This window comes from Electrophorus electricus, chromosome 13 (assembly GCF_041902795.1).
Source record: "Electrophorus electricus isolate QZ-2024a chromosome 13, ASM4190279v1, whole genome shotgun sequence".
Lineage (NCBI taxonomy): Eukaryota > Metazoa > Chordata > Actinopteri > Gymnotiformes > Gymnotidae > Electrophorus > Electrophorus electricus.
This window is the reverse complement of record NC_137509.1, coordinates 4,217,501-4,244,700: the sequence shown is the minus strand read 5'-3', so window position 1 is coordinate 4,244,700 and position 27,200 is coordinate 4,217,501. Positions and strand designations below refer to the sequence as shown.

Sequence of the window (27,200 nt, the reverse complement as noted above, 5' to 3'; positions counted from 1 at the left end):
TTATTAGAAAACATTTTGTGATACCAACTAAATTCTGGTGGATCACAGTGAGCGTGCTAACAAAGAGCCTATGGGTCACGCAGTGAGGAAGTCAAATATATTTGCAATGGATGACTGAATGCCTTAAACAGTATTTTTGCTCTAAGAGCAAATCTTGATTAAGACCATCTCCAGCGTTATGGTCATCTTTTTTTCTACTGATGGTGGTGAATGGAGAAACTTTGACTTTGACATCTCTTACAATTCCATTGCTCTTATAAACCGCTTTTTCGACCGAATCCCAAAAACCTTGGTGCAGACCCTCCAAATCACACATTTCTCACTCATATCATGTATCTGTGGGCAGCAGGACACTGGGTGGCGTCTAGGTTAAACTCCAGTCCTAATACAATAACCTTTGGATGTGGGTGAGGGGGAGAGTGATATAGCAGTCCTCAGGGGTGAGAGCAGAGTGTGAGCCCCGCCGCAGGCGGCCCTTCCTGGCTCTCATTTTCACGTGGGTGGGGAGTAAGGCCTGGACAGGTGAGTTGAGCTGGAGCTTTGAGACGCGCATCCAGCATCCAGCCTTACCCACGCTGCGGTTCACACCGACTTCACATATTAAAAGGGGTGGGCATATGCATTTTTGGAAAAGTTAACAGCACGATTCGCGCAATAATAAAGTGTAATGAGGGTGGGTTGTTATCAGATGGTAATGCGTTTCCGCAACCAACAGATTATTTCTAAAGGTCTTTTAATGACACGTCAAACGTCCACATGCTTTACGTGCAATTGATGTGCATTTTAATATTTTTCTATAATGGCTTGGGGACCATAATGAAAGATTCTGGCTTACCATAAAGTTCAGAACAAACTCATCCAGCGGAAAGTCAAGACGGCAGTCGTCATATCTACGGTTAAGTGAAGACTTTACTCAAAGCGCTCAGTGCACGGAGGAACCGTAACCGTAACCGCACCGGTTCATCAAACGGCGTACGCCGTTAGTCTATAGTCTTGATAAATCCATGTTACAACGTAATATTTGCTAACTGCTTTTATCAGTGATTATTTCAATGTACACTAATAAGGACGTTATTTAAAGTTATTGACATTTCTACTGTCTACCCCCTTCAAAGTCTGCGCGGACATATCCGAGTCCGGGACTACGTTAAGCGTAATCTTCTAAAATATAAAGCTTTCGATATGAATTCAACATGAAAACCACGCACGCGTGGATTCCTTTACTACATTTGTTTTGCTCCGCACAGTTTAATGAGGTCTATGAAACGAATGAATATGAACACGAACCGAATATTTACCCCTTTTTAAGCTATTTTTTTTTAACTTGCGTTACCATGCAGCACGGCGCCGGCTCATTTACAGGTGAAGTGTCACCGGCTCCGGCTCCGGCCGCGGTGTGCATGCTGAGCCTTTCCCACCAGAAGGGGGACCAGTCCGTCTGCCTAACGCGAGTGGGAGCGAGTGGGAGCGAGCCAAGCTGCGGCTCCGGATCCGGCGCCATCCGCGCGTCCGCGTTTTGCCGCAGTCCCGCGGATTTTAATCATGCCTCTCTGTCAGTGTGTGAGTGCAGGCAGGCTGACAATGATTTCCTCAGTGATTACGTACAGAGCGAGTCCCTGCGGGGTAGGGGCCCCCTCTGGAGCCATCCTGATGGCTTTGGGGGCCTTGCTTCCATTTTCCATTATTATGTGGACTACCGGAGCGACAGCGCAGTCCAAGACCTTGCAGGTTTGTGATGAGGAGGGAGCTCACATCTTCTCTCTGCCTCTTCCTCCTCTTTTAACAGCAATTAAGACACAGACTCAGTCCCGATTCGTAGCTAAACGAATAGCCAACAGGAGTGAGAAAAGGGAGAGTCTGAATTAGTTTTTAGTACTTGGCAATGTAAGAAAAAAGTATTTTTTTTCCGTCGGGTTTTTTTTTCTTCTGTTTTTGTTCCTTTTTTTGCTCCTTCGCAGCGGGCGTTTGCTGATGTCTTTCTCACGCAATTGCAAGATTAAAGGCATAAGCGAAATAGCATATCATATAATTGCTCGAAATCGCGTATTTCTCCGCACGTGATAGTTACTGCTAGGAGATGGATGCGCGTGACGGATTTACCACGAGTTCCATTCTAACACTTTTCCCGACACCGATTTTGTACTAAATAGGTAGGCTGTTGAAAATTTGGATTTTACACAACCCGTCCCTCTTCAAAACCGAAACCGTGATTTGAGCATCACGAACTGATCTGTAATGTTTAACGTCACGGGCTTAGTTGGCAGTGAGAATTCAGCAGGATATTCATTTCAGACTGAATGCAATTTATCAGAGCAAATCTGAGCGACTTCTGCGGTTTTCTATAGGATGTCGCGCCGCAAGCAAGCTAAGCCAAGATCCCTGAAAGGTAAGTGACATTCGCTGCCTGTAAGACGAGTGTTTCCAGGTGGAGACGAACCGAATTTAGTAGCTTGGCACAACTGCAGACACGCAACCGTCCCTAGTTTGCGCTCGGAACTGCATGCATAGGCTGTAGTCTGTGCTTAACGTGCACCGTTTGGTCCTTCCTCTGAAGACAACGAACGCGCTTAGATGTGGTCCGAGTATGAGATATTGGTCGAGAACGTTGCGTAAGCTATGCGTATTGCATCATTTCACTCTAACAGCCAAAATGCCCAACAGTCTCTTGGAACAACTTTGTTGGTTATAATTATCCTAGCAAGAGAACATGACGGGAATCGAGGAGGGTCTCGCTCTGGTCCCCCTCTCCAATGTCCTCTCCGTGTGTGCTGGAATGCAGTCCCTGGAATATTGTAGGTATCTGGACCGAGAGGGATGCGCGAGTTCGGGTGTCGGGCGGCCTGATGGAATGTAAGTTTAGAGTGCCACACCACGTGACACGAATCCTAGAACAGGCTGACTTTTGAAGGGGGAACGCGCTTTTGGTACAAAAGTGACAGTAGAACGGGCCAGAACCTCAGTGGTACCTCTTGGTCCAAAGGTTCCTTTTCAAAAGTGGAGCCGTCGAGTGGGGTGAGAGGAACCGTGCGCGGTGTAGATTCATGGGTGGTTGATCTTTAGCTGAACCAGACAGGAGCCCTTCCTAGGTACGCCAGCGTGGCGTGATGATTACCGTGTGGGAGAAAGTGGATCTGTTTGATCCCATTACACATAAAATGTCCTCCTGTATTGATACACATTTTAACTATCTCAGCACAAGACAGAATTGAAAGACTTTTAAGACTTCAGCTTAATAAAGCACGCGTGCACACACACACACACACACACACACACACACACACACACACACACACACACACACACAGTGTAAAGTAAATAGAATGCAGACTTTCCCCCCCTCTCTTGTAGCCTTTGAGGGTAGCCACTGGTATTCATGGCTAAGCTCCAGTTCATCTGGCAGCCTTTGTATTTTGCTCAGCAAATAATTGTCCACAATTTCACATTCTCAGCTTGTGGTCTGCATGGCCCCTTTTCTCGCCCGCCGTTCGTTCTCGGAAGTCATCAGCTGAAAGGAAGATTACACGGTCTGCAGTGTATTCCTTCAGCCACCATTTTAAATCAATACCTCAGGGAGGGGAGAATATGAATGCACTCACATCTTATCCTTTCTGTTCTCACACACATCCCTTCAGTGGTGGACACTACCAATTAGAAGGAAAAAAAAAAAAAAAATATATATATATATATATATATATATACATACACATATAAAAGCAGACACTATGTAGTTATATTTGCTTGAAGTAATAGCATCTGCTTTTTACATTTAGTGGTGACATGTTTGTTCCAACAGGGCAATAATTTTTTTGTCTGGTTCCCCCCTCCTCCAAAGATCTGCAGGGACATTTTTGTATGTAGTTCTGTTTTTCTGTATATGCAATGCAAGCTGTGTTGTTCTCCTGCTGCAAACAGCGCATTGACGGGGCTGAAGACATCGGCTCCGCGCTGCTGCGTTGAGTTAGGCTGCTAAGTGTGGCGTTTGGCAGCATGCTCAGCAGAACCCGCACCGGTTGCTTTATAGTTGTGGGCTTGTACGTTCGAACATTTCTGTGGACCGCGTGGTCTACAGGATTTTCTTTGCCTAATTAGTAGTAATGGAGCCACTGGACGAATTGTATGTTTGTCAGGAAATATGATCCCCGGGTACAAATGTCAGGTCTCGGTGTCAGTTCGACAGTTATGAGACTGCACTGTTCTGAGAGCAGCAGTCGTCACTTCCCCTCTGCGTTCGGTATTCTGGCACTGCAGGCTGAATCCCGGTAACTGTGTCTAGGGAAGAGGAGTGGAGGAATGTGTCGGCCAGGCTCCAGGTGAAAGCCCAGATGGAAGAGAGGCAGAGCGCGCCAAACAGAGCACCTAGAGGTGCAGGAGAGAGTCAGAGCAGCTCAGTCCAAATCTGCCCCCTCCCCCCAGTGCCTGACTCAGCCTGGGAGTTTGTCCGAGGATATGTGAGCAGATCCTGCTGGGGGTCGACCCCCTGCCACCCCACCCATCCTTCCTTAAAAAAAAAGAGTATATTCATAGTCTACTTCCTTACACAAAGCCCCATCTCTGCATAGTGTTTGCAGCAGAAACGACGGTGCTTATTGCTGGGGGCCGTAAACGCTACAGGCCAAGGCCATGCATCATCCTCCTGTATGCAAACACTTCAAGTGCCGCGCCTGACATTTACCCAAGTCCTGCCTATCAGCATCTCGCACGCCCGCCGCCTGTCAGGCTGTTTCCGAGACCAGCCAGAGTGGTTTCAGTGCTTTTTTCTGGCACGAAAGAGGCTTGCCACGTCTCTCTCTCTCTCTCTCCCTCTCTCGCTCTCTGAGACGTGGCTGTGGTGTCCGATCACCGGACCCCCATGCACGCGCACACGTCCGTCAATGTCTTTCCCACAGGCCCCAGCATGCATTTATTGGCTGGCATGTTTCAAGGGAGGTCTGCATACGTAAATATGCTTTCAGCACCATTTAGCGTCTGCAGCTTGGGTGTCATGAAATCATTCCTCTGTCATATACAGCTCTGATACCCTGCCTGGGTCTCGAATACCTGCTCTCGCATTCCCGGAATGGAGCCTGCACAGCTAAGAATATGAACCATCAGCAGTCATAGTGCCACTGTCATAGATCCACATGAACTTCACCTTTATTTCTCCGTCTTATTCTGTGAACTTCAAAACTTATTATAAGACAGGGTTCCACCTGATATGGAGGTTGCATATATATATATATATATATATATATATATATATATATATATATATATATATATATATATATATATATATATATATATTTAATGCAGAAGTAAAGGCCATAGTTTAATCCCCAGGACACACCTAATACAGTTAAATTTAATAAGTGCATGAATTCAAAACTATTGCTTCATGTTGATTGTCTTTCATGATTAAGACTGTAGTTTTCTGTTAGTTTGTATCATCGTGATTGGGCTGTCATGGCAGTGTGTAGATGATCACAAAGCCCCCTTTTTCTGAGAAGCGGAAGAGAGAGCTCTGTTCTGCTTGTGCTAAATATAGATATCAGGAGATTTTAATTAAGAAAATAATTTTTGAAAAAGTTATTTTGGTGACTCTGTAGAAATTGCGAGCAGTTCATGCATAAAACAGTCAAGGCAATTTTAAAGGTCCTTCCGAGTTAAATGTCAGTTATTGTATTTGGGACCTGATAAAGATCAGCCTCTGAATAGCAGACGCTTTAAGATGTTGATAGGTGTGTATTCTGTTCACTGTTGGATGGCTGTGATAACAACCTCATCAGCGTTCTTTAATATAACAGAAAAATGTGGCTATCATTATCATTAATATAACTGTCAGGGAAGCATAAAAAATCCCATTAGCCGAGCTGTCACTTCTCCTGACACTTGCCTCTGTAAGTTGTTCGGGGTGTCTCGGGAGCTGGCCGATTTCTCCCTTTCTTCTTTTTATTCTTCGGTCCTGGTTGGTGACTGTCTCTGGTCGTTTTCCCTGTCTCTCACTGCTCTGGCTGTGAGTGTGCACATAATCGCATAATTTGTAGTCTGTCAGGCAATTATCATCTTAACAAATATGCTCAAATATTTTGCTGTCATTGTTATGGGTGCAGTTGAGATTTGTATTAATTATTAATGGTATTGCTAATTTAATGTGTTTTTTGCTTTTGTTGGATAAAATTAGCATTTAGAATCAACAATTTAAAGTTCACGTTCCCTTCTGTTTGCTTTTTATTGGTTTTTGAAAGTTTTTATGAGATTTTATTAAACATTATTACAACACAAAAAATAGAAAAACATTGTGAACTAATCGATCAACATATCCTTCCAAATAAATAATTCATGATGTAATTTACAATCTAAGATTACTCCTGCACTAGACACCAATTAACTTAATCTAATTTGCATAATGCTAATTGAAGGCTACTACCTGACATTCGTTATAAGCGCCGTTTTCAAAAGCCAGTTTGATTTTGGTCGATTTATTCCTTTAACAGCATGTCCCCGAATTCAATAGCCACTTGTCAGGATGTCGGCCTCGTCCTGTTTTCCCTGTCTCAGCTTTGAGTCTTAATTGAGGAGGGCTGACCCGTCGTGACCGGCTCTAAATTGAGTGCTGATTCCCCTGATGAGGGCCTCGCTCGCGGCCATCCGGCCTGTAGGACAGCCCCATTGTTCTGCCGTGCAGCAGCTCTAATGTCCCTAGCTATCTGGAGCAGAATATCTCTGCTCGTCTCTGCGGCGGGAGGCAGGGGGCTTGCTGCCTATTACCCCGGTGGGCTCTTTGCTGAGGATACCTCTTTGAAAAGGAATTACTGCACGAGTCCAGCGATGATACGGCTGGTGAGAGCAGTCGGCTGCGGTTAATCACACCGAGGGCTGTTTTGCAGTTTGCTACCTTTAGCATGATGCCGTGCTCATGGCTCGTTTGAAGATTCTGGTTCAACTCAAAGACTGATTTAAAAGTTGGTCTTTGCAGGATCACATAGCGGCTTCGTTTTTGTTATATTTAGCAATAAGACACGGATGTTAAGATGCCTTGTGAAAAATGGAATTTCGTATGGTCAAAGTTAACGTAACGGGTAGTTTTATCAAACTTTAATCGACCCGTAGGACTACCAGCCGTGCAGATAAAAGAAATAAACTAACTGCGGTACAAATAACTGTATTCTGTTAGCAGGAATCCCAGGTGCCATTACGTAGCCTACTCGTGGGCCTGAAAACACACCTCTGAGGAAGCGGCAGGTGAGAGACCCAGCAAGTCTCCAAAGCCCTGGATTAGCTTATTTTAGCTTCGAATGGCTTAATTTAAACGTATTCATTCACAGATCATCAGCAGAGCCATCTAGCGTGATGCACCGAGACTGTAATGAAGGATCTGTGAAGGACAGTGTTTCTCAAATGCCACCGAGTTTTGACCTCTCAGTTCAGACGGGGCCTTGTTTTTCAGGGCTTGGTCTTCAGTTTCGGGAGGCTAGTCAGATGGCGTGAAGAAGGGCAGTGTGTTGGGAGAATAAAGGAGGCCTGTTTGGTGGCTTCATTGTTTTTCCTTTTTCCCTCCTTTTTTGGCTGCAGTGTAAATTGCATGTGTGAGGCAGCACTTTCATCCTCAGAAATAAAACCAAGCACAAATACAAATATCATCGGTGTCCCCAAAAATGATTCATGCAGGGGCTTACTCACGCAGCATTCTGTGTGTGTGTGTGTGCTTATGCACATATGAAACAACGAAATATGTAACTTATTAGTCATTATTGCGATATGTCAGCGAGCTTGTCCCAACCACTGTTTATTAAGTGCTGTTAGCTTCATCGACATTCCAGATAAGTGTTCCGTGGGTGTCCTGATGAGTCACCTCCCATGATCCAACAAATGTAAATAGTTATTAAAAATAAAAAGAATCCCCCAAACAATTTCAGGTTAGTTTTATTATCTGTGTCCTGTCAACAGTTTTTTTTTTTTTCGTTTTTTTTTTTATTTCAGTGTATTTCATAGTGGCAGTAAGTAGTAATAATATATATGCCAGATTGTATCTTGCGCTGTGCAGCCGTAAGATACATAACCTACCGTACTGTATCTGTGCACGTTTATATGTATTTGGTTCCTTGTGGTCCACGCCATCTCGTTTTTATTTTATTGTCACCTCGTGACCTTGCTTGCATAGAAGCACACATGGATTGCACACATAGTTATGGCTCATGATTGCGTAATGTATTTACAGTAACGAAAGCAATGAACTGCAGTTGTTTTGCAGTGCGTCACTGGATTTCCCAGTGAACTCAGTTGTTTTGCAGTGTCACTGGATTTCCCAGTGAACTGCAGTTGTTTTGCAGCGCGTCACTGGATTTCCCAGTGAACTGCAGTTGTTTTGCAGTGCGTCGCTGGATTTCCCAGTGCGACGTTTCCGGTTTCTCTGTTCTTGCCCCTTCTGCTTTGATCCACTCCCTCTGACTCTGCACCCCGTACGGTCATGGAGCAGAACGCTGAATAAAGCGTTCTCTTCTACGCACGTGAGCTACTCCTCAATGGCATCCTGGCGCGTGGCCGCGCTAAGGCGGAGTCGTGTGCTGGAGCCTACTGATCTGTTTCGGTATGGCAGGTTGCCCTGTCTTCTTGATATTTGTTGTCCTTGCTAATGACTAATCATTTGCCCAGCAGGACAGACGATTACAACATCCAACCAAGCGGGAATTTATGTAGTGTGTATAAGAACAGCATTCCTAAGAGACCGAGACGCGTAGTTCAGTTTAAATAGCCGAAACTTTTTTTTTTTTAATGAGAGCGCTGCGGTGACAAACGACTGTTTTGCGGCCATACCGCAGAAGTTCTGATCGTGCCATTAGAGCGAATTTTCTGCCTGAACTCTTCGGGTCGTACCGACAGGGACGGTAATCAAAACAAAAATATGAACTCCCCTCGCCTGGGTCCCCCCGCTCGACAAAGGGGGATTTATTAAGAAACCTCCTCTTGTCCAGACCGAAAAGCTCCTGCACGCACAGTCCTCTGCAGTGACAGAGAAATCCATTTAGCTCAGGAGATGGTGCCGCAGCTGCACGTCTGTCTTGGATGGGAATATCTGGTAGTCAAGCGGGTCTCGGTATTAAAGACTTGCTGGTGATGACTCAAGAGGTAGATTGGCTCCCTGGTTTCTTCCCCAGACACAGCAGACTGTACAAAAATATGAGCATTAGTTTTGAGGTACTTGTGTTAGTGTTTTCTCTTCTACATTGCTAAAAAAAAATTCCGACAAATTTCTTCAGCGTCCATCAAAATGAGCAGCGATCTCCTCTAAAGGTTCTTTCGCAATAAATGAGATTTCTTGTCGACTATGAATGGCTGCGGTCGTCTTAACAATGCCGCTAACGTGGCAACCCCCCCCCCAAAAAAAAAATAAAAATGAAAGTTAAGGGGTGGGGTGGGGATGCATTGTAATGATCCAACCAGTCACAATTTTGATTTCTCTCCATGCCAAGCTTTGACTCAAGATCCCGTGGAGCTTTTAGGAGGAGAGGGAGTCAGTCCCAGCGGCCCTGCCGCCCCCCGCTGCCTCCGCACACAGCCCGGCTTCTCCAGCACCACTGGCCTCCGACTTAATTATGGCAAATGGAGGGCTTTTTAAAAGACTCTGTTCAAGACAGCCTCCTGCCCGGCCCGTCGCTGGCTCGCCCCCAGCAGGGTCCTCTTGTCGGAGCTTCCACTCACCACGCTCAGGAAATGAAAGGGTAGATAGAAGAGACATAATGGAGGCCGAGTTTTCCGGCGGTGGGCGCGGAGTGGCGAGGAGCGCCAGCCTCCTCCCGGAGACCCTCATTTTCCGTGGAGCAGGTGGGAGTCTTTTGTTCTCGTCCCGCTGCTAAAATCCATTTAGTTCCCCGCACCTGACATGCGGACCGGCGCGCGTCCCGTTTCAGCTGGGGAGGGGGGTGCCGCTAATGAAGCAGGCGCGCGAGGTGTACGGTCACGCGCTCGATTGTCGCGTAATGAATTTGCCTAAACGGCGGACTCGAGGAAGATGAGCAGGAGGACGAAGAGGAGGGGGGAGGAGAGGCCAGGTTTCGTTTGTGGAGCGCCTAGCTTCCCAGCAGCGCTTGAGAAACACTGGGAAGCACAGACTTGGTTCAACTCATGGAAAGACAGGAAGCTGAAGAGCTGTGGGGGATGAGGGTGCACCAAGCCTGCCGTAACACCTGGAGAGGACGCAGACGTTACTTTTGGCAACCAGCTTCTATTCTGACTTATGTTTTCTTTTTCTTTTCTTTTTTTGAGTGCCCACATCTCTCTGTGGCTCTGGAGTTTGCGATTAGACTGTTAGTGTATCACTGGGAGGCAAGTCAATGAGTTACTCATATGTCGGACAGCAGGCCACTGAATGTGCTGAGAAGTTGGCGGGGAGATTTTTTTTTCTCATAATTCATTGTGTTATTACTCAACTCGATAAGTGATTTATGGGGGTGGCCGTAGGCGCGTCTGCAGGGGCACGAAGGAGAACTCTCGCCCAGCTCAGGCCTGAGCGCTCCCACGAAGTTGTGCCGAAAAAGCTCTCCCCGAATATCGGTGTAAAAACGGCATGACACAGAAGATCTGTTTAAAAGATTAGGAAAAAATTGTTTAGCCAAGGTTTTTATGGGTTGGCCTATTTGTTGTCTAATTCTTTGTGTGTGTGTGTGTGTGTGTGTGTGTGTGTGTGTGTGTGTGTGTTTTCTCTTTCTCCATGGCAGTAGAAGACAATGTGACTGAGGACCCACACACTCCAGGGCAGGCTGCCATTCTAAGTGGTAATACTTTTTTTTTTGCTTAGAATCCAAACATTTATATGCAGTTTGTGTTTCTGCATTTAAGCAAATGATGTCATTAATATGGCTTTTGTTGTTGGTTTCACCAACCTGTTACCATTGGTTTATTTCTGTGTTCAGTATCCATCTGCCAACACGGTTCATCAAAGCAACTCTGCGAATTAATACGAACATCCGCTGATGAGTTTCGCCGTGGTTCGTGTTTGTTTACACACGCATGGCCATGCTAGCGTACTCGCGCACACACAAGGAGCGTGTGCGCGGAGGTGTGTGTGTGTGTGTGTGTGTGTGTGTGTGTGTGTGTGTGTGTGTGCACGCTTGCTCGCGTCGTTTGCTCTTTCGCCGGGTGCTTTAGTAGATGAATGCCTCCTGTCACCTCGTGTGGCACACACCGTTGGCCTCCAGGCGGCGCGGCGTAATCCAGGTCACACGCTCATCGTTCGCCTGTGAATGAGGCCTGCTCGGGACGAGCGGGCAGCTTCTTCATTTGTCTCGTGGAAAGGTTAGGGCCCACGCGTGGTTATTTTAAACCCGATATGGATGACTTGAGCCGGGGGGAAAGGGGACCGCAGCCCCTCGCAGCCTGCCAGTGTCGTCGGCTGAGTTGACGCTGATTCATTTTCTGCCTGGCCACCATAACAGCAGCTCGTGCTGGTATCCGTGACAACAGTAAACAACAGAGTCTTGGCTGCGCTCGACACAAACCGGCAACACGCAACAAGGTCAAATATTGAGATCCTAAAATTGAATTAATGTCAATAGGTGTCAATTTATGTCAAATTCAGATTCATCATGCTGCTATATTCCCTTACACATGTACCACAGAGGAAAAGGTGGAGGAAAAGTACGTGTACATATTCAACTGAATCACATTTCATCAACATTGCAAATTAATTGCTGCTTTAAAGGAATACATCACTAATGCTAATATGCTAATCAGTAATGCTAAAATGCTAATATGGCTAACGAAGAATGGAAAGTAATGAGTTATCGCAACCTCATTAGCATAACATGAACTTTCCCTTTGTTTTATGTATTATTAGCAATCTTGAAGCTGCCTCTAGATTTGAAAAAAGTGAATTACAGAACGACATTCTGAATTACAGAGACTACTGAGTGTAAATGTACTCCTGTTTCACTCTGCTTGTGATCAGTTCACATTTGAAAAGCCACGTTGGTGACAACAGCAGGTGAATGTGGTTAGTGCCTTGTTGTATTATTAAATAATACAATACAGTATTCACCTTTTAACAGAAGCACTGTTTCCAGGCAGTGGTCAGTAGACCTGCAGTAGACCTCTAACTTCACCAAGAAATCAATTTTTCTGAAACAAAAAGCAAAGCTCACAGTGAATGTTGCAGTGTTCTACATCATTAGTAGACATTTCACGGCATGAGTCACTGAAGGGGTTAACTCTAGATAACCCTGGACCATACTCTCAGTGCATACTCGTCACCACTGGCCATAAAAGCAATGTTTCTCCAGTCTACAGTCCTACTTTTAACACCTACTTATTTATGTATTTCAGTTATTTTATTGGTATATGTGCATTTCCTCTTAAAAGCATGTCGTCTTAAATAACTTAAGAGATCCAACTTTTCTTCCTTTTAATGGGCCAGTGCATTGTGCATGCGTTTAACAATGCACTTTAGGTGATAATTACCACACTAATTTACAAGTCATTTGATGCCAGGTTTTATATCAAGGATGTTTTCTAGCATATATTTAAAAAGATGTCAAATCCAGAGAGAGCATATGCTATTTTGCAAGCAGAGCCCTAATCTATGTTGATTTTATCTGAGATTTTTTGTAATATATTTTTTTTTATTATGGTTTATATTATTTTTAGTATGCCAAAAGGTTTCACCTCTCAAGTATTGATGTTTTTGTGTATTATAAGCTAGGGGTTGCGGTTCAGTGGTGTACGTGGATTTGAATGCTGGTTTTAAGTCTCGGTTTCTGTGTTTTAAATTTCTTCTGTTTTCTGTCAAGGCAGCTTAGTGCCACAGCTTTGAGAGGCTGTTAAACTGGCCTCCAGGTATGTTTCTAGTCTGTTCTGTGAGGGAGGGAGAGAGGGAGTGGGCGCGTGAGCGAGGGAGGGAGGAGGCAGGCAGGAAGGAAGGAAGCAAGGAAGGGTTGAAAGAAGGAAGGAACGAGGAAGAAAGGAGTTCTCCACTCATACAGTTGTTTGCCATGTGTCTAGAAGAGAAGTTATGCTAAGATTGTGTTCTCCCTGCTCAGAGCAGTGTGGTCTGCTTGAATTGACGAGACAGTACACTCTCTCTCTCTCTCTCTCTCTCTCTCTCTCTCTCTCTCTCTCAACTCTTTTATTCTATTCCTTTCCCAAAGTCAAGTGGGTTTAAGATCCACAGCTTGGCTGTACAGCTATGCTGCCTGGCTGTAATTATAACCACATGCGTCTTGTGCCCCCCCCCTTTATGCTCTCCATTTTTTCCACCCCGACTGTGTTGGGTTTGAGCTATTCTGTGGAAGAGGCTGTCGGTTTGGCTAAACTGGAGTGGACTGACTCGGATTTGTATTTGGAAAAAAAAAAAAAAAAAGGACATTTGGACTGGATTGCAAAGTAGACAGAGGGAGAGAGAGAGAAAGAGCGAGGGAGGGAGAGAGAGAGAATTGGAGAAGCAGAGGGAGAGAATCAGAGACAGAGGGAGGGAGAGAGGAAGTGAGCGAGAGAAAGAAAACGGTAGAGAGTGCGAGAGAACGAGAGGGACGAGATCAATGGACTGCAGCCAGAGGAAGGGAAAAGCGAGGGAATAGACGAGGAGGCTTGCTCTCCGCTGGCTCTGCTGAAATCAGCCTCTCTATTATTCATTTCCTTTGTTGTGCGACTGCACTAATGGCATGGCAAGATGCTTCACTCAATAGTGGATCTCTTCCCTGCAAGAACACGGCGGAGGAGCAGGAAGTGTGGGGGGTCTCGCTCTCACTCTGATAGCTTTGATTTCCTTCGCACAGGTCTTTCTCCTCTCCGCCTTCCTCGAGGCAGAGGACTGTAACAGTATCCATACTAAATTACTCAGCATTCCCTTTGCATTCCAGAAGCGCTAACCCCCCCTCGCCACTTTTCCTGTCTCGAAGAGGCGCAAATGTATTGTTTACTGTTTTGTTTACCGCATTAGTTGCTGTAAAGGCTGCACTTTGCGGCTGTGCATCTCCTGTGTAATTGAGAAGCAATGCTTTAGAACAGACCTCGATACATTTCGAGTCAGAGGGTGCTGAGTGAAACTGCCTGCCTGGCATGGCTTTAGGGCTGGGGCTCTCTGGAAACCCCTGCTGCTTTCACTACACTTTGGGATTTGGCTTTCTCATGCTGCACTCCGCTTCCCTGGAGCCAGACATCCAGCGGAGTGTGTGTGTGTGTGTGTGTGTGTGTGTGGGGGGGGGGGCGCTTCTCCAGCTCCACTCCTGGAGCTCCTCTGCACAGCGCGGTGGAGCGTGTGTCCTGTCACCACCACCCCAAACTGGGTGTAGCAGAGCAGAGGACTAAACCAGGTGGAGTTGGAAAACACAACCCATATCCTGGTTTTGAGATACTGCTCTGTGATGTGTTTATAAAAGAATGTGGGTAGTGCTAGTGTTTTCAGAACACACTGGAAATGAATCACTGGTACCAATTTGAACCCCCTCGGCAGGAGGACGAAGAGGATGAACTGTGCAGTGGATAATGAAGTCATAGGTTGACGTTATCTGGCTGCCATATGTACTAGCAATTTCTAAATAATGAGAATGGAAAAAAGAAAATGCGTAAACAACAGCAAAAACCCCTCCCTGCGTTAAACACGAACGCCGACACAAAGATCCAGCTTTCAGGGACTATTCTAACTTAGCCAGAATGGACTTGAATGCTGCATTAACATGCACGGCTTCTCATGTGGCTACGTAAGAACGCGTGCAGAGCAGCGGTACATCTGTTTCCCGTCACGGCAGCGCGCCGGAAAAAATGATTCCCTCTCCGGTCTCGCATAACAGCCGCTAGGCCCGGGAGCACGTTCCGTGCTGACATCAGCGACCGGGGCGCAGTTGGCACGCCGGGTCGGAGAGCAAGCGTCTCTTTGCCCTGTGTGATCGGGGCAGCGTGGTGGACAGGGGCCCCGGGTTTCTCCCGACCCCTTCTGGTTCGCGTGTGGGTGGAGCGATTCGAGCTTTTGTGATTTTTCTCCACGTCTCTCTCTGTCTTTTTTTTTTTTTGTTGTTAAAAAAATCCTCTTTTTTGCACCCATAATGAGAAGTGGGTGTCGGTGTGAAGGTTATTCAATCTTAATGTCCTCCTGTGTGTGATCGCTCTCCCAGGCTACACTAAAGCAACGTGCGCACCTTTGATCAGGAGACACAGACATGTGTCGAGCGCAGCCGCTCGCTGGTTAAAATAAATTCTTAATTTGAACTCGGGTTTGGAGAAAGCAGCGCTCATGTCGGGGTGGGGGGGGGCATGAAAAATTCGGTAGATGTGCGATCTCTCGGAAACCGAGGCGGGGAGGGATCGTAGGAATAAGAGAGAAGACGAAGCAAAGACGGGCATTCTCAAGCCCTCACGGTGCCCCTCCGCCCTTCCTTGGATCCTGGAGGAGAGGAAGACTCTGCTACTGCTCGCAAGGCCACTTGTTTAGCAGGCGGAGGTGTTGAGACTACAATAACCGGGGTCCGGGCGCTGTTTCCTGAAGCCGGGGCCGGTCCGCGCACGTCCCCTGATCTGGCCTGTTTTTCCGAGCAACCGTCTGAACCTGACTCCGGCCGTTATTGATCAGCTGCGGGGCTAGCTAGACGCCGCAGCACACACCAGATACAATGGCGGAATCCCCCGGGCTTTCTCAGGAACTGCAGCTCAAGGCTTGCTAATGCTGGCCTCTAGCTCAGGGTTGGCACAGCCGGTTCAAATTTCTGGAACTAATGGCCATTGCTGGATATTCTGCAGTAGCATGTACACATACGGCGGTATATACAAGTCACAGACCGAGCGGTAAAGATGGGCTTAATCGTTATTGTGGAATCCATGTTTAGAATCACAGCACAGCAACAGGTCTGACTCTGTTGAGGACACACGTTTTTGGATGTGATACCGGTCCATTTTGTGGTCATACAAGACAGTTTGGAAACGAATCACTTCAGAGTGATAAAAACATGCACAATATTTTTTTTTTTCGGTGTAAGTATTTGGTTTAAATAGTCTTTGCTTTCTTCATCTCCAGCGTTTCTGTTTTCTCTGCTTCCTGTGTTCCCAGGCTCTCCATCTGCCCTTGTTCCATTCCGTCCGCACGTCTCTTTCGGTCTCTCTACTTTCTCACTATGTCTCTCTCTGGTGGTTTAACAGATTGGCAGACGACTGCTGCCGGGTGGTAGAGTCCAGGCCAAAGAGAGAGTCCACCCCCCCTTCTGTCACAGTGGGAGGCTCCGTAGGGTGAAGCGGAGCGCTCAGTCGGGGGTGTGGAGCCCCTCAGCAGGGGTGCCCCATAGCTGGGAAGAGAACATCAATTAAAACACTATAAATATTTAAGCGCAGAAAAGATTCAATAATATTAGGTCAGGGAGGTGTCACAGCCTGACCCGAGATGAAAGTTCTGGAATGATGAATGTCACTGGAGTGCCTCCGGTGTGGGCAGCTCTACCGGACAGTGACGAATGACCAGCAGCACACCCGTGATATTGCCTGCTTACTTTAAATGGCACCAATCACTGTCCTCAGAGGACAAAATTAAATCATAACACCAAGACCCAGTCCCATGGAGAAGAGGTTAACGCCTGCTCATTGGATCTGCAAGCACAATATAGTGTTTCTTTTTTTTTTTAACTGCTCTCATGCCGTTTTATTACAAGTTTATATAGATGAATTACCTAAAATGTGTCTATATACCATAAATGCATCATCACAATTACCAGGGCATATGTTATTATTTTGTCATATCGCTCCCAGTTGGTTTATGACTTATTAACTGTGCAAATCAATGACTTAAACGTCCTCGGAATGGCGACACCTCTGGAAAACAATTGTCCGACCCATATTCCCTAAGCCCGGTGACCCGCTCTTTGTATCCCAATCTGTCCTAGTCCTTAGCACACTTTCCCCGGTCTGAAAGGGAAAAAAGCTGACATGGAAAAGCATGACCGCTGATTGTCAGTCAGCCTTAGCTGACTGCCATTGATCCCGCGCCCGTTCTGTTGGGGATTGGGCCGGAGGATGTCTAGATCTAATGGATTAATGGGTCTAAACCTGGGCGTAGAGCAAGCCGCTACTGACACTGAACTCTTTAATCCCGTGGATCAGGGTGACCTTCCTTCGGCCGAGCACCCACACCGCTCACCCTGACAGCACCAAAAGCCGATTTGTGTTAGGAACCAGGTGCGTGAGGGCAGCATACGAACGTCTCGTCTTCACAGTTCCAGGCAGATAAGTGAAGTCATTTTTAGAAGCATTAGCGCACAAGGTTGGGTGTAGTCTTTGATTAGCCCACGTGGTCAGCAGTGACTGAAAATACTCAAAGTATTAGGACTTGGATTACTACATGTCCAGAAATTTGAACAAAGTGCCGCTTGTACTGGCTGCATAATAATACCAGGTTTCCGCAAGCAAAACGCAATGGAATTTTTTTGTAATTGGAATGAAATGTTATTCCTTCTAATTACCGCACCTAAGGGCTGGTGGCCGAAGCCGTCTAAATAAACCAACGGCAACACGAACGCAGGCGATTTAGCTAAAGCGCGTGGTGCCGAGCGCAGAGTCGCACTCCAGACGAGCCAGCTCTCTCACGTTACACGCCTGACAGTCTGGAAAAAGCCATGAACTGCTGCGGTCACGCCCGCCGAGGTTTGACGGAGTTCGGGTGACCGTGCTTGGCATGACTGGCCCTTGTCCCAAAGCTTCCTTCGGCCGAGTTGGCCAAGCATCTGGCATGAGCAGGCTGGGATTTTCGTCCTCTCCCACCGCCTCCTGCTCAGCTCCGCGGGGGCTCCGCAGGGACGGCCGCGCTGATATTTTTAGAGGGTATGTTCCACAAGCCTCCATCGACATGAGAGAAGGACAATGGAGGGTGTCGGGTTATGGCGGTGCTTGGCGGACAAGTGTACGGCGCCGGGAGAGGAAAGAATCCGGGCCGGCCCGGACTTCTGCAGCGGTGCTCCTTAAGGAATGTCACACCCGTACGAAACGGCCTCGCCTTGCCGCCGAAGGCCCAGACAGGAGGGTCCGCACGTCGACTGCTCTCCGAGGTTGTCACGTGGGTGGAGGGCGTCGAGCACGACAGGACGTTTCGCTCAAATCCGCGCCTAGAGTAGATATGCGTGCCGCACTGTGCCGACACGTGAAGTAATTGTGTCAAGGCATGAAACCAAGCGGAACCCGTGAGGTTCAAGAGCGGGAATGTTCCTGAAACCCTGCTTCCCTGATCTCTCGTCCGCCAGACGGACACGCAGCTTGGGTGGCTGATATAAACTTGTCCCCTTTTGTCCCGCTCTGAAGCAGGACCACCTTCACAGTGGGTTTTACCACACAGATCTTTGCTCATCCTTCCGCATGGGCGAGAAAGCTGCTCTGGTGACTTCATATAGCAAAACACACCAGAACTCCTGGTGCCCTGAACGGATGCACAGGTGTCTAACCTGCACGTTTCTATAGCAACAATAATACATTTTGTTTTGCTTTTTAAAATACCTGTTTAAAACAGGTTTGCAAAGTGCTTTACATGATGCAGATGAACTGCAAAGGAAAACGAGAAGAATAAGAAAATAATTAAAAGAGAAAAATAAAATGTGCTTGTAGTAAAATCTAAAAGACAAACTGATAGAACAGATGTCTGAATTAAAGACAATATTATGAAGTTTTGAGAATTTTTAACAGAATTCCAAGGTTTATGGGTCATAAGTCAGACTCTGCCATTTTCTTTCTGGGATGACTAGTCGGTGTTAGTCACCTGTCTTTTAGGAGATGTTGAAACTATGAGGGCAAAGAATTGATCTAATATGAGAGAGTCTTGAATAGCAACATGTTTAAAAACTAGAGTAGAAATGGTTTTAGTCTTGATGTCTTTACCTTCATCATGGATTTCACCGTTACTGGCCTTATGGGTCCTCCAAGACACTGAAACAAAACAGGAAACTTGCGCTTTAATGTAGCTAATAGCTGGGATTGTGTTCTCTCATGGAAAATCGGAGTAGGTTCCAGGTGATGCGCTCTGATTGGTCAGATTTCCATCTCTGCTTCTGTGTCACCATCAGTGTGAGCTGAAGTCCATCAGGAAATATGAGATTAAAAAAAAAAAACTAGCCAAACACAGATAACACACGTACAACGAGTTATTGCTTTCAAGATATTGAAAAGCAAAAGTAAGATGCTGATAAAATTGTTCACAAGTGATAACACAGTGAAATCAGTCGTGTGTAAGTGGAATTATATAGTAACAAAATTATTAAGTAAGCTTTTATTGGACAAAGTGTTTATGGTTGCATGACAGGAATAGGGCAGCAAGAGAAGGTATACACATCTGGGACTGGTGGTGTACCGGTATACACATCTGGGACTGGTGGTGTACCGGTATACACATCTGGGACTAGTCTCAGTCAAACTCTTGCATGCAGTTCGAACTCGGATGGTGAATGTTGCGTAGCAAAGATTCGGATTTTTGGATTGGCTGCATTTCATTCTGTTTGGGTTTCTGCCTGTTTCTTTGACATCTTGCCTTGAAAGCAAATATGTTTGCTTGTTATCAACAGGTACCAACTTTAAACATCACTTCGACTGTTATCAGCCCAAGCTTTACATTAAAATATAGAAAGATGTTTATTATTGTGATTTAAATGTATTTCACTGAACCTGAAAATGTATGAAACGTTTGCTTTGTGATCTTCATGCATTATTAATAAATATGTTAAGAGTGTGGCTAAGACATCGTTAAGACGGAGGAGACTTTGGACGTACCCATGCCAGCGTCCATTTGTCTCATGACTCTCAGATCCATTTTGAGACGAGGTTGATCTAGGAATTGGCCCAGAAAGTCCATTCCGTATTCCGAAGGAGACGGCCACTGCAGTGGGAGAGATTGATGGGCAGCGATACTGCAGACCTGTTTGGGCTTTGAAAGACAACACTGTGGATGGGGAATATTGATGTGTGTGACCCGCGGCTGCCTGCGAACACGGCTGAATTATTCAGGGAAGTGTGTCACGTTGACAGCGTAACACACACACACACACACCGATGTCTGCTTGGCCAGCAACGCCAGGCTTCGTCGTGCGTTCGGGTCGACTGCCTGATTCCATGTGTAGTGCATTGCTTTCAGCTTCGGTGTGAGCCTATTAAGGAGTGTGTTTATGTGTTTTCATCACCGTCACCGTCAAAAAACATTTGAAGCAAATTTCAGGTATCACATTATTGTTGACCTACCTATATCACACAGTTTGTCGTAGACTGCTGTGAGGTGCTTTTTCCCACAGTTCTGGGCTAAAAGCCACCGAAAAGGATTTCCTGAAAGTGGTGAGGGTATTTCCAGAGAGGCAAAGTTCCAGAAAGACATTGTAGTTCTAGAAGGAAAGGTTTATACATTGGCGATAACGAATACATTAGCCTTCCAGTTTCATTGCTAACCTAAAGTGTCGGTGAGGTGTACGCTCACTCCAGCTCGGTCTGATTATATGCACGTATGGCCCTTGGTTGGGGGCCGAAGCCCTCGGGCTCTCAGCAGACGCAGGGCCCCGCCGGGCCTCGCAGACCCCGCAGTGACCGCGGCGTGCTGCTGTCTGCCGTCTTTCTTGCCCCGCAGATCGCGAGTGTGCCCCCACCAGGCCGTGCGAGGATGCGGAGGACGCGGGTCTGAGGAGGAGGAGGGGCTCTCCCGAGGAAGGGGACGACGGCGAGGAGGACGAGGAGGAGCACAGCTGCCGCGCCTGCCGGCAGGTGTTCGACTCGCTGAGCGATCTCGCCCAACACAAGATTAATCAGTGTCAGCTGACAGGTAAACAATGCCCCCTCCACCCCTCAGCCTAGCCCAGCGCGCTACTGCCCCCGCCTCCGTCACCCTGGCCCCGCCGCCCGGCCCCTCGCGTCTCTCCCCGGCCTCCTTCTGTTTTCTCTCCCTTCGTTTGGACGAGGTCGGCGGGGCCGACGCACCGGAGCTTCGACGCCCTCGGTTCATCCTCCAGCGTTTCACGTAGTCGGACCTCACCTTACTGCCTATAGCTCTAGCTTCCATGGAGCCAGTCAGAAGCGACGTGAAAACGCGCTGCCTTCCCTTGACATCCCTTTCTGTGGTTCTTTCTTTCCCGACGCAGACACAGCACCCTTTTGTTGGCCCTGTGGGCTGTAATAGGGGAGCTCGCGCGTTAGGTAGATCGCAGTCGTGCGAGTTCTCGTTTGTCAACTCCTGCCGTGTTCTGGACCTCCAGTTAATATCAGCGACTGTCTGGGGGTCACTGGCAGACGGATGTCATTGCTTGTCTGATGTATGAACAAGGCTAAAAATACACTGACAAGAAGGACTAATGGTATCGGCTAAAGGCTTTTCTGAAACGCCTTTTTTAGGCTGCATGTCCTCTTTACTTTAGATTTGCTACAAGTCCGTCAGTGATGTGGATCACTGGATTTACTGTAAATGGCACAGTTCAAGTCTTTAAATAAGTGTGTGTGTGTGTGTGTGAATGTGTTTGTGTGTGTTTTGCCCTGTTGCCCTGTTTATTGAAATCTGTTGTCCTCATGTGTTTTTGAGTCAAGTATGAAGCTGAATGAAAAATTAATAAATGTTTTGTTGTGTTTTAGAAAAGGGTTTGCAGGTTATATCAGTGATTTTGTTTCAGGCTGTAGCTTGAAAAATTTGACCCAAAGTCCTATCCTTCATTCAAAGAGTTTAGCTCTGAGACACAATTTAGCTCTGAGATACAAACTGCTGCCACCAAAGAAAAAAATTGCTTACCCTTGAAATGTCTAATTTAGAGTCTGTGTCTGTGAAAAAAAGATTATAAAGATTATACAGATACTTGGTTAATTAGCAGGGCAAGACTTTTATTTTAACAAAGTACGAGCTAAACATGTGCTTAACAAAATGGACCGGCTTAATTTTGTACCAACAAAAGAAGCCATTGATTCGTGGGGGGAACATGATCAATTTGAAACAGATTGAGAAAGCATCGTATCTTGCCAAAAAGAACCTTTCAAATTGTAGAGTAAATATTTTTCTATGAGAAGTGGACTAAGCTCTGAGAGTGGTTTGATCCTGTGGGCGGGGCTTCTGCGTCTCCCTACAGCACTGGTGTGTTTTACACACAATAAGGCTGTGTGTGTGTGCGTGCGAGTGTGTGTGTGTATGCGCGTGCGCTTTCATTTTGGATGTAGAAGAGGCAGAAAAAGAGTGAGGGAGAGAGTGTGAGACAGAGGGCAGAGGAGGAGAGAGGGTAGTTTGTGTATTTGCGATGTGTGACCATTCAAAATCCTCTTGTATCTAACCACAAATTACAGGGCACGAATGATCTGGATGGGTCTCGTGTGTCTAGACGACCAGGAAGATATCCCATTTGAGTATTACAGAGATTTTCCATTCACTGGAAGCTGCTCTATTTATGAGGGAATAGATTTTATGAACACGTTGCACATGTGTTCGTGTGTGTGTGTGTGTGTGTGTGTGTGTGTGTGCGTGTGTGAATCCATGAGGCAAAGGGAATGAGAAATGTATGTGATGGGGCATATTATTTTATTCATTTGAAAAAGGCAGGCTATCAACCCAGGACCACTGGAAGGCAGGGTCTTAGTTAATAATTTAGCGCAGACCTAATGCCGTTGATGTGCTCTGTGAGTGCGTTCACCATGGAAACGTTTGTGACACAGTGGTGACACACACGCTAGTGCAGCGGGTGCTCGGTTCGCCTGGTGGATCCAGTCTGGCTCTTCCTAGCACAGTCGTGCATATGTGTACGTGATTCTGGCAGGAATACTTCAGCGCAGACACGTCTGGGCGTCCCCGAGGTGGTTCGTGTTTTTGGTCCGGGGAAGTGACTGACACCGGTTCTCTCTCTCGCTCTTTTGCTTGATGATTTCATTAATTCTGGAGTCATGTTTGCTTCCAGCTTCCTGGGAGGTTTTTCTGGATGTGAAGGTTGGGTTGTGATCCCCTACCCCAGACAGCGTGCTCTCCTGTCTCCTTACCATTATCCCGAACTCTCATTAACGTCAGTCTCTCAGACAAATAACTCCTAATTGAACAATGCTTGAAAAGCTGTTCGAATCAGACCCTCCCGCACGACGGCTACTGCCGAAAGACCTCGTTGTAAACGATCTCTCTGGCGTCGAGGAGCAGCATGCAGCCTGCCACTCCTGAAACAAAAGAGACCAGTGCAGCAAACTCACTTCTTCCATTTTTTTTCCCAGAGAAAGGGGGCAGACGGATCCTTTATTAAAAGCACTTTACAGGCGGAGCCTCTGCGAGGTTTAGGACGCAGCCGCGAGCGTCTTTTCTTCCAGCGGTGGAAAAAAGGAGCATGAAAGCGCTGGACACACCTGCGTTCCGGACCGGCAGGAAAGCAGGCGAGACTGGGACGGGAGGGAGGAAGAGAGATGTAGTGTGTCACCCCGATCAATGGCTGCTTTTATCCCCCTGCGCCCCAGTCTGGGAGAGTTTTAACACCTTTCTGTGCACTTAAGGTGCGACCGCTGCCTCCACGCTAAGGGAATCTGGGGCTATGGATCGGCCCGTGTCCCTAATGCGATCGGCGCTATTGATCGCGCTAATGCTGGACTGCAGAGGAAGAGAGCGAGGAAGAAAGATGAAGGGGAGAGAGAAAATGAAGAAGGAAAAGAGGGAGAGAGAGAGAGAGAGAGAGAGAGAGAGAGGGAGAGAGTGAGAGAGAGAGTGAGAGAGAGAGAGAGAGAGAGAGAGAGAGTGAGAGAGAGAGGGAGAGAGAGAGAGAGAGAGAGAGAGAGAGAGAGAGAGAGTGAGAGAGTGAGAGAGAGAGGGAGAGAGAGAGAGAGAGAGAGGGAGAGAGAGAGAGAGAGAGTGCTGCAGGAATGTGTCTCTGGGGAGCAGGCCATCTTCGACTTGGGCAGGGCTGGAGGAATGTTTACAGCACCCCCTCCCACTCCCCTCTTCCTTGTATCGACCCCCTCTGTGCGCGCGCGCGCACACACACACACACACACACACACACACACACACACACATGCGCGCGCTTGAACAGGACTCTCCAGATGCTTGGGCAGGGCTGCTGGAATGCCTCCCCTGGGAGAGAGTCGACTGCATGCAGGGCTGGGGTGGGTGGAGCTCTCCCCCCGGAGAGCCGGAGGAGGCCTCGCCGAGGTATGTTTACCCCTGAAAGCCTCCTGCGCTCCCTGGGGCAGGACCTGCGGGGGCTCTGGCTCCGGGACGGCTGCGGCTCGGGTTTCCGTGACTGGGGCACAGCATCCTGCTGTCCTGGGATCCAGTTGCCTCGGGAACTGCGGGAGAGGGCGAGCTGTCCGCTCTTAAGAGCCTGTTATTAACGCTCATCCACACAGCCGATCAAGGTCAGTGGAGTTTGGGTGCAGGTTTCAAATCAGCCTTCTCACCTCTCTTCTAAGTAAGGTCTTTCACGCCGGTGTAAACCAATTCTCTCTTCCGCCCTCTCTCTCTACCTCTACTGATAATAAATTCCTTAAAGTGGAGAAGTGTTACAGAAATGCAGCACACCTACTTGCGTGTTACCTTTTGCTCAGGCGCTAAAACAAGCTTTATCTTGCACGAAGAGAAAACGGCCCTCTTGCGACGGAGGTCACTGGTGGCCATTAGTAGACACGTTCCAGTGTAGAGATCGGAGCCTCCACGAGTGCGGAACGCCATGCGGCTCTCCACGGCAGAGCCGCTAGCCGCTCGGCCTGGAAATTGTTGCTATCCTTTAATATCTGGAGAAACAGATGAGACGGCTAAATGTTCCTCCGCAAAGCCAGTACCTGGTACGAGGACAGATTAGCACTGTGGCGGCGCCTACCGCTGGGTGTCAGGTTTCAGTCCCAGCTGTGCCACATGCCACACCGGCGGGTCCCTAGAAAGCAAATGGCCGCGTTTATGTCGGGCCGGAGGGACGGCGGGTTCCTGTCGTCCTTCCTCCCGGAAAGCGGGACGCGCTGGCATGGCTTCATCTGCCGCCATGCTGAGGTGCATGATGAAGTGTACGACTGGTAGCTCTGAAATATATTCAGCCTGCACCCACCACGTGCTAGCTGCTGCCCCCTACTGGAGCGGTGCCGGTGTCGTACGGACGAGAGAACTGCTACGATTCGCAGAGCTGATTGTGGAAACTGCTTTGTAAGGGAAAAAAAAATTATGCTGTTAATAAAAAATAGAAGCAAAAAGGAAATTAAAGAAGAAGGAAATGAATGAAATGTAATCCTTCGGCATAGACCACACCGCTGTACGCCATGTGTAGTACACAGCTAGCAGTCACTGTGATGACGAACAAAGCTAAACGTGTGTTGGTGTTGCACTTCACAAAGAAGGCATGACTTCAGGACTTTAACTGTCTGGGGTGAAATATTTTTAGATGTTTTGTCTCCAAGAGAACCCAGTGACCAGGTATCCCTGCAGCACCTGCTGAAATGCCTCCTGTCTCCTGTCCGTGTGAGACGCTCTCGGGCTCTCGCCACCCCCTGACCTCTGCACTCGGAGAGGCTTCATTCCTTCATCTTCCTGGAACTCCTCTCCCTCATCCCAAACCCATCCCACCACCTCTCCCGTCTCCTTGTCCTCCTGTCCGTCTACAAAAGACCTTCCCATTGTCTCAACCCTCGAGAGGGAGGCCCTTTTTAACAAGCCCTGCTCTCACTGCGGCACTGCAAGAACAAGATAAGTGCTCCTCGTCCAGATGGCCACAGATAAGGGAGTGCAGGTTTGGCAGGTGGGCAGTGGTGTACTTAAAGAACGCTTTGTCAAAAAGGCGCGGGTTGACGATCACGCTTGAGGGCTGGTGGAAGGCCGTTAGCATTGGGCTAATGCAAGCATGCGCGCAAGCTTTCATTGCTTTGTTAATTATATGAATATACTATGCTAATCTTTCATTTACATTCATAAAAGAGGGCTGTCATGGCAACATTCTTGGCTTGCAGCTGTTGACCGTGCGTTAAATTATGATTTTGTAGGTCTCTAGCAGAATGCGATGTTTACCACTGGTTGTAAATGATTGCGTGTAAAGGAGTGACGGAGCTTTGTCTCAGTTTACCCGTATATGGGGTACTTGTATGCGTAGCGGCTGCGGGCTAATGCTCCACACAGCACACGCTACCGTACGCTGGTGAAAGACTCTTGCATGAGTTTCCTTTTGTATGCGTGTTTCATTAGACATACCCGTCTGATGTGATTTGACTGTGTCAAATGGTGCACCGCTCCCCAACGTGAAGACGTTTCCAGACGTTATTGTGTCACAGGATCGGCGTTCCCCACACACGCCGGTCTGAATGTCAGAACTCTGCCGTTAATTTGCAATTTCTCCACGTTTGGAGCGTCACAGTGCTTGGATGTGGAAAGATCGGTAGAAGATAACAAAGCTTTGAAAGTATGAGGGGCGGGGGTGGCGGGTCAGGGGAAAATAGCACTTTCTGCGTTGTGGCCCGGTTTGAAAGGAGACCTCATGGTAGACTGAGCTTTCTGAATTGGTCTCAAGTCTATCCTGAGTGCCTTGTGTGTATGCGTGTGCGTGTATGTGCACGCGCGCGCGCGCGTGTGTGTGTGTGTGTGTGTGTGTGTGTGTGCGTGGGTGTGCACTGATATACATGCATTTGGCATATTTGTGATACCGAGCTGGTGTGTTTCCAGGCGCAGTGCTCATGAAGGCAGTGATGTATGACATTATGGGTGCGTTTGGACATTGTAATCATTGTATAAGGCACCGCAATGCTCGTCCTCTAGTGGGTGTGTGTGTGTGTGTGTGTGTGTGTGTGTGTGTGTGTATGTGTATGTGTGTGCAGTCTCCTGCGCCTCCTCTGGTGCTGGAAACATTAGCAGGAGTGTCATTAGGCACTCAAAGCAGCTGCAGTCTCGTGAGATCTGCCTCCACGCCTCGTCCCTGAGCTTCACACTGCACATTATGCACTGGATCAACTGTTTATTGGGCTTTGTCAGGAGCTCGGCGCCGCCACAGTGCGAGGAGCAGAGAGGAGCCACCTCCTCATGTCAGCGTTGCGCTCGCGCTCACAGGGCTGCCTGCAACTGCTTCCTCCGTGGCATGCTTTTAACACCTGTAACGAGCACTCACGTGTGCAGCGCACACACCCACACCCACACACACACCCACACCCACACCCACACACACCTCACCTGAAAGAACACGCACTCGCAGCACATAAGTGACAGTGCATTTACTCCCTAATCCTTGTTAGCATGTTAACACTCACTCGCATGCACACACGTGCGCACACACACACACACACACACACACACCTCACCTGAAAGAACACGCACTCGCAGCACATAA

The 27,200-nt window shown here is 47.6% G+C and overlaps 1 protein-coding gene across 9 annotated transcripts in view; it reads left to right on the top strand.

Annotated features, from left to right (window-relative positions):
- Positions 1 to 1,558: 1,558 nt before the first annotated feature.
- The window catches only part of znf521 (zinc finger protein 521), a 105,022-nt gene continuing 79,380 nt past the window's right edge, over positions 1,559 to 27,200 (top strand). For 2 of the 9 annotated variants that reach the window (XM_027023032.3, XM_081694504.1), the window contains exons 1-2: positions 10,695 to 10,751; positions 20,537 to 20,728. Coding sequence is in view for 3 of the 9 variants with exons in the window: in XM_081694503.1 (XP_081550629.1) it covers positions 2,347 to 2,386; positions 10,695 to 10,751; positions 20,537 to 20,728 (289 nt within the window). In the remaining 6 variants the exon portion in view is untranslated. The other 7 variants (XM_081694507.1, XM_027023033.3, XM_081694503.1 and 4 more) reach the window with 7 other exon arrangements.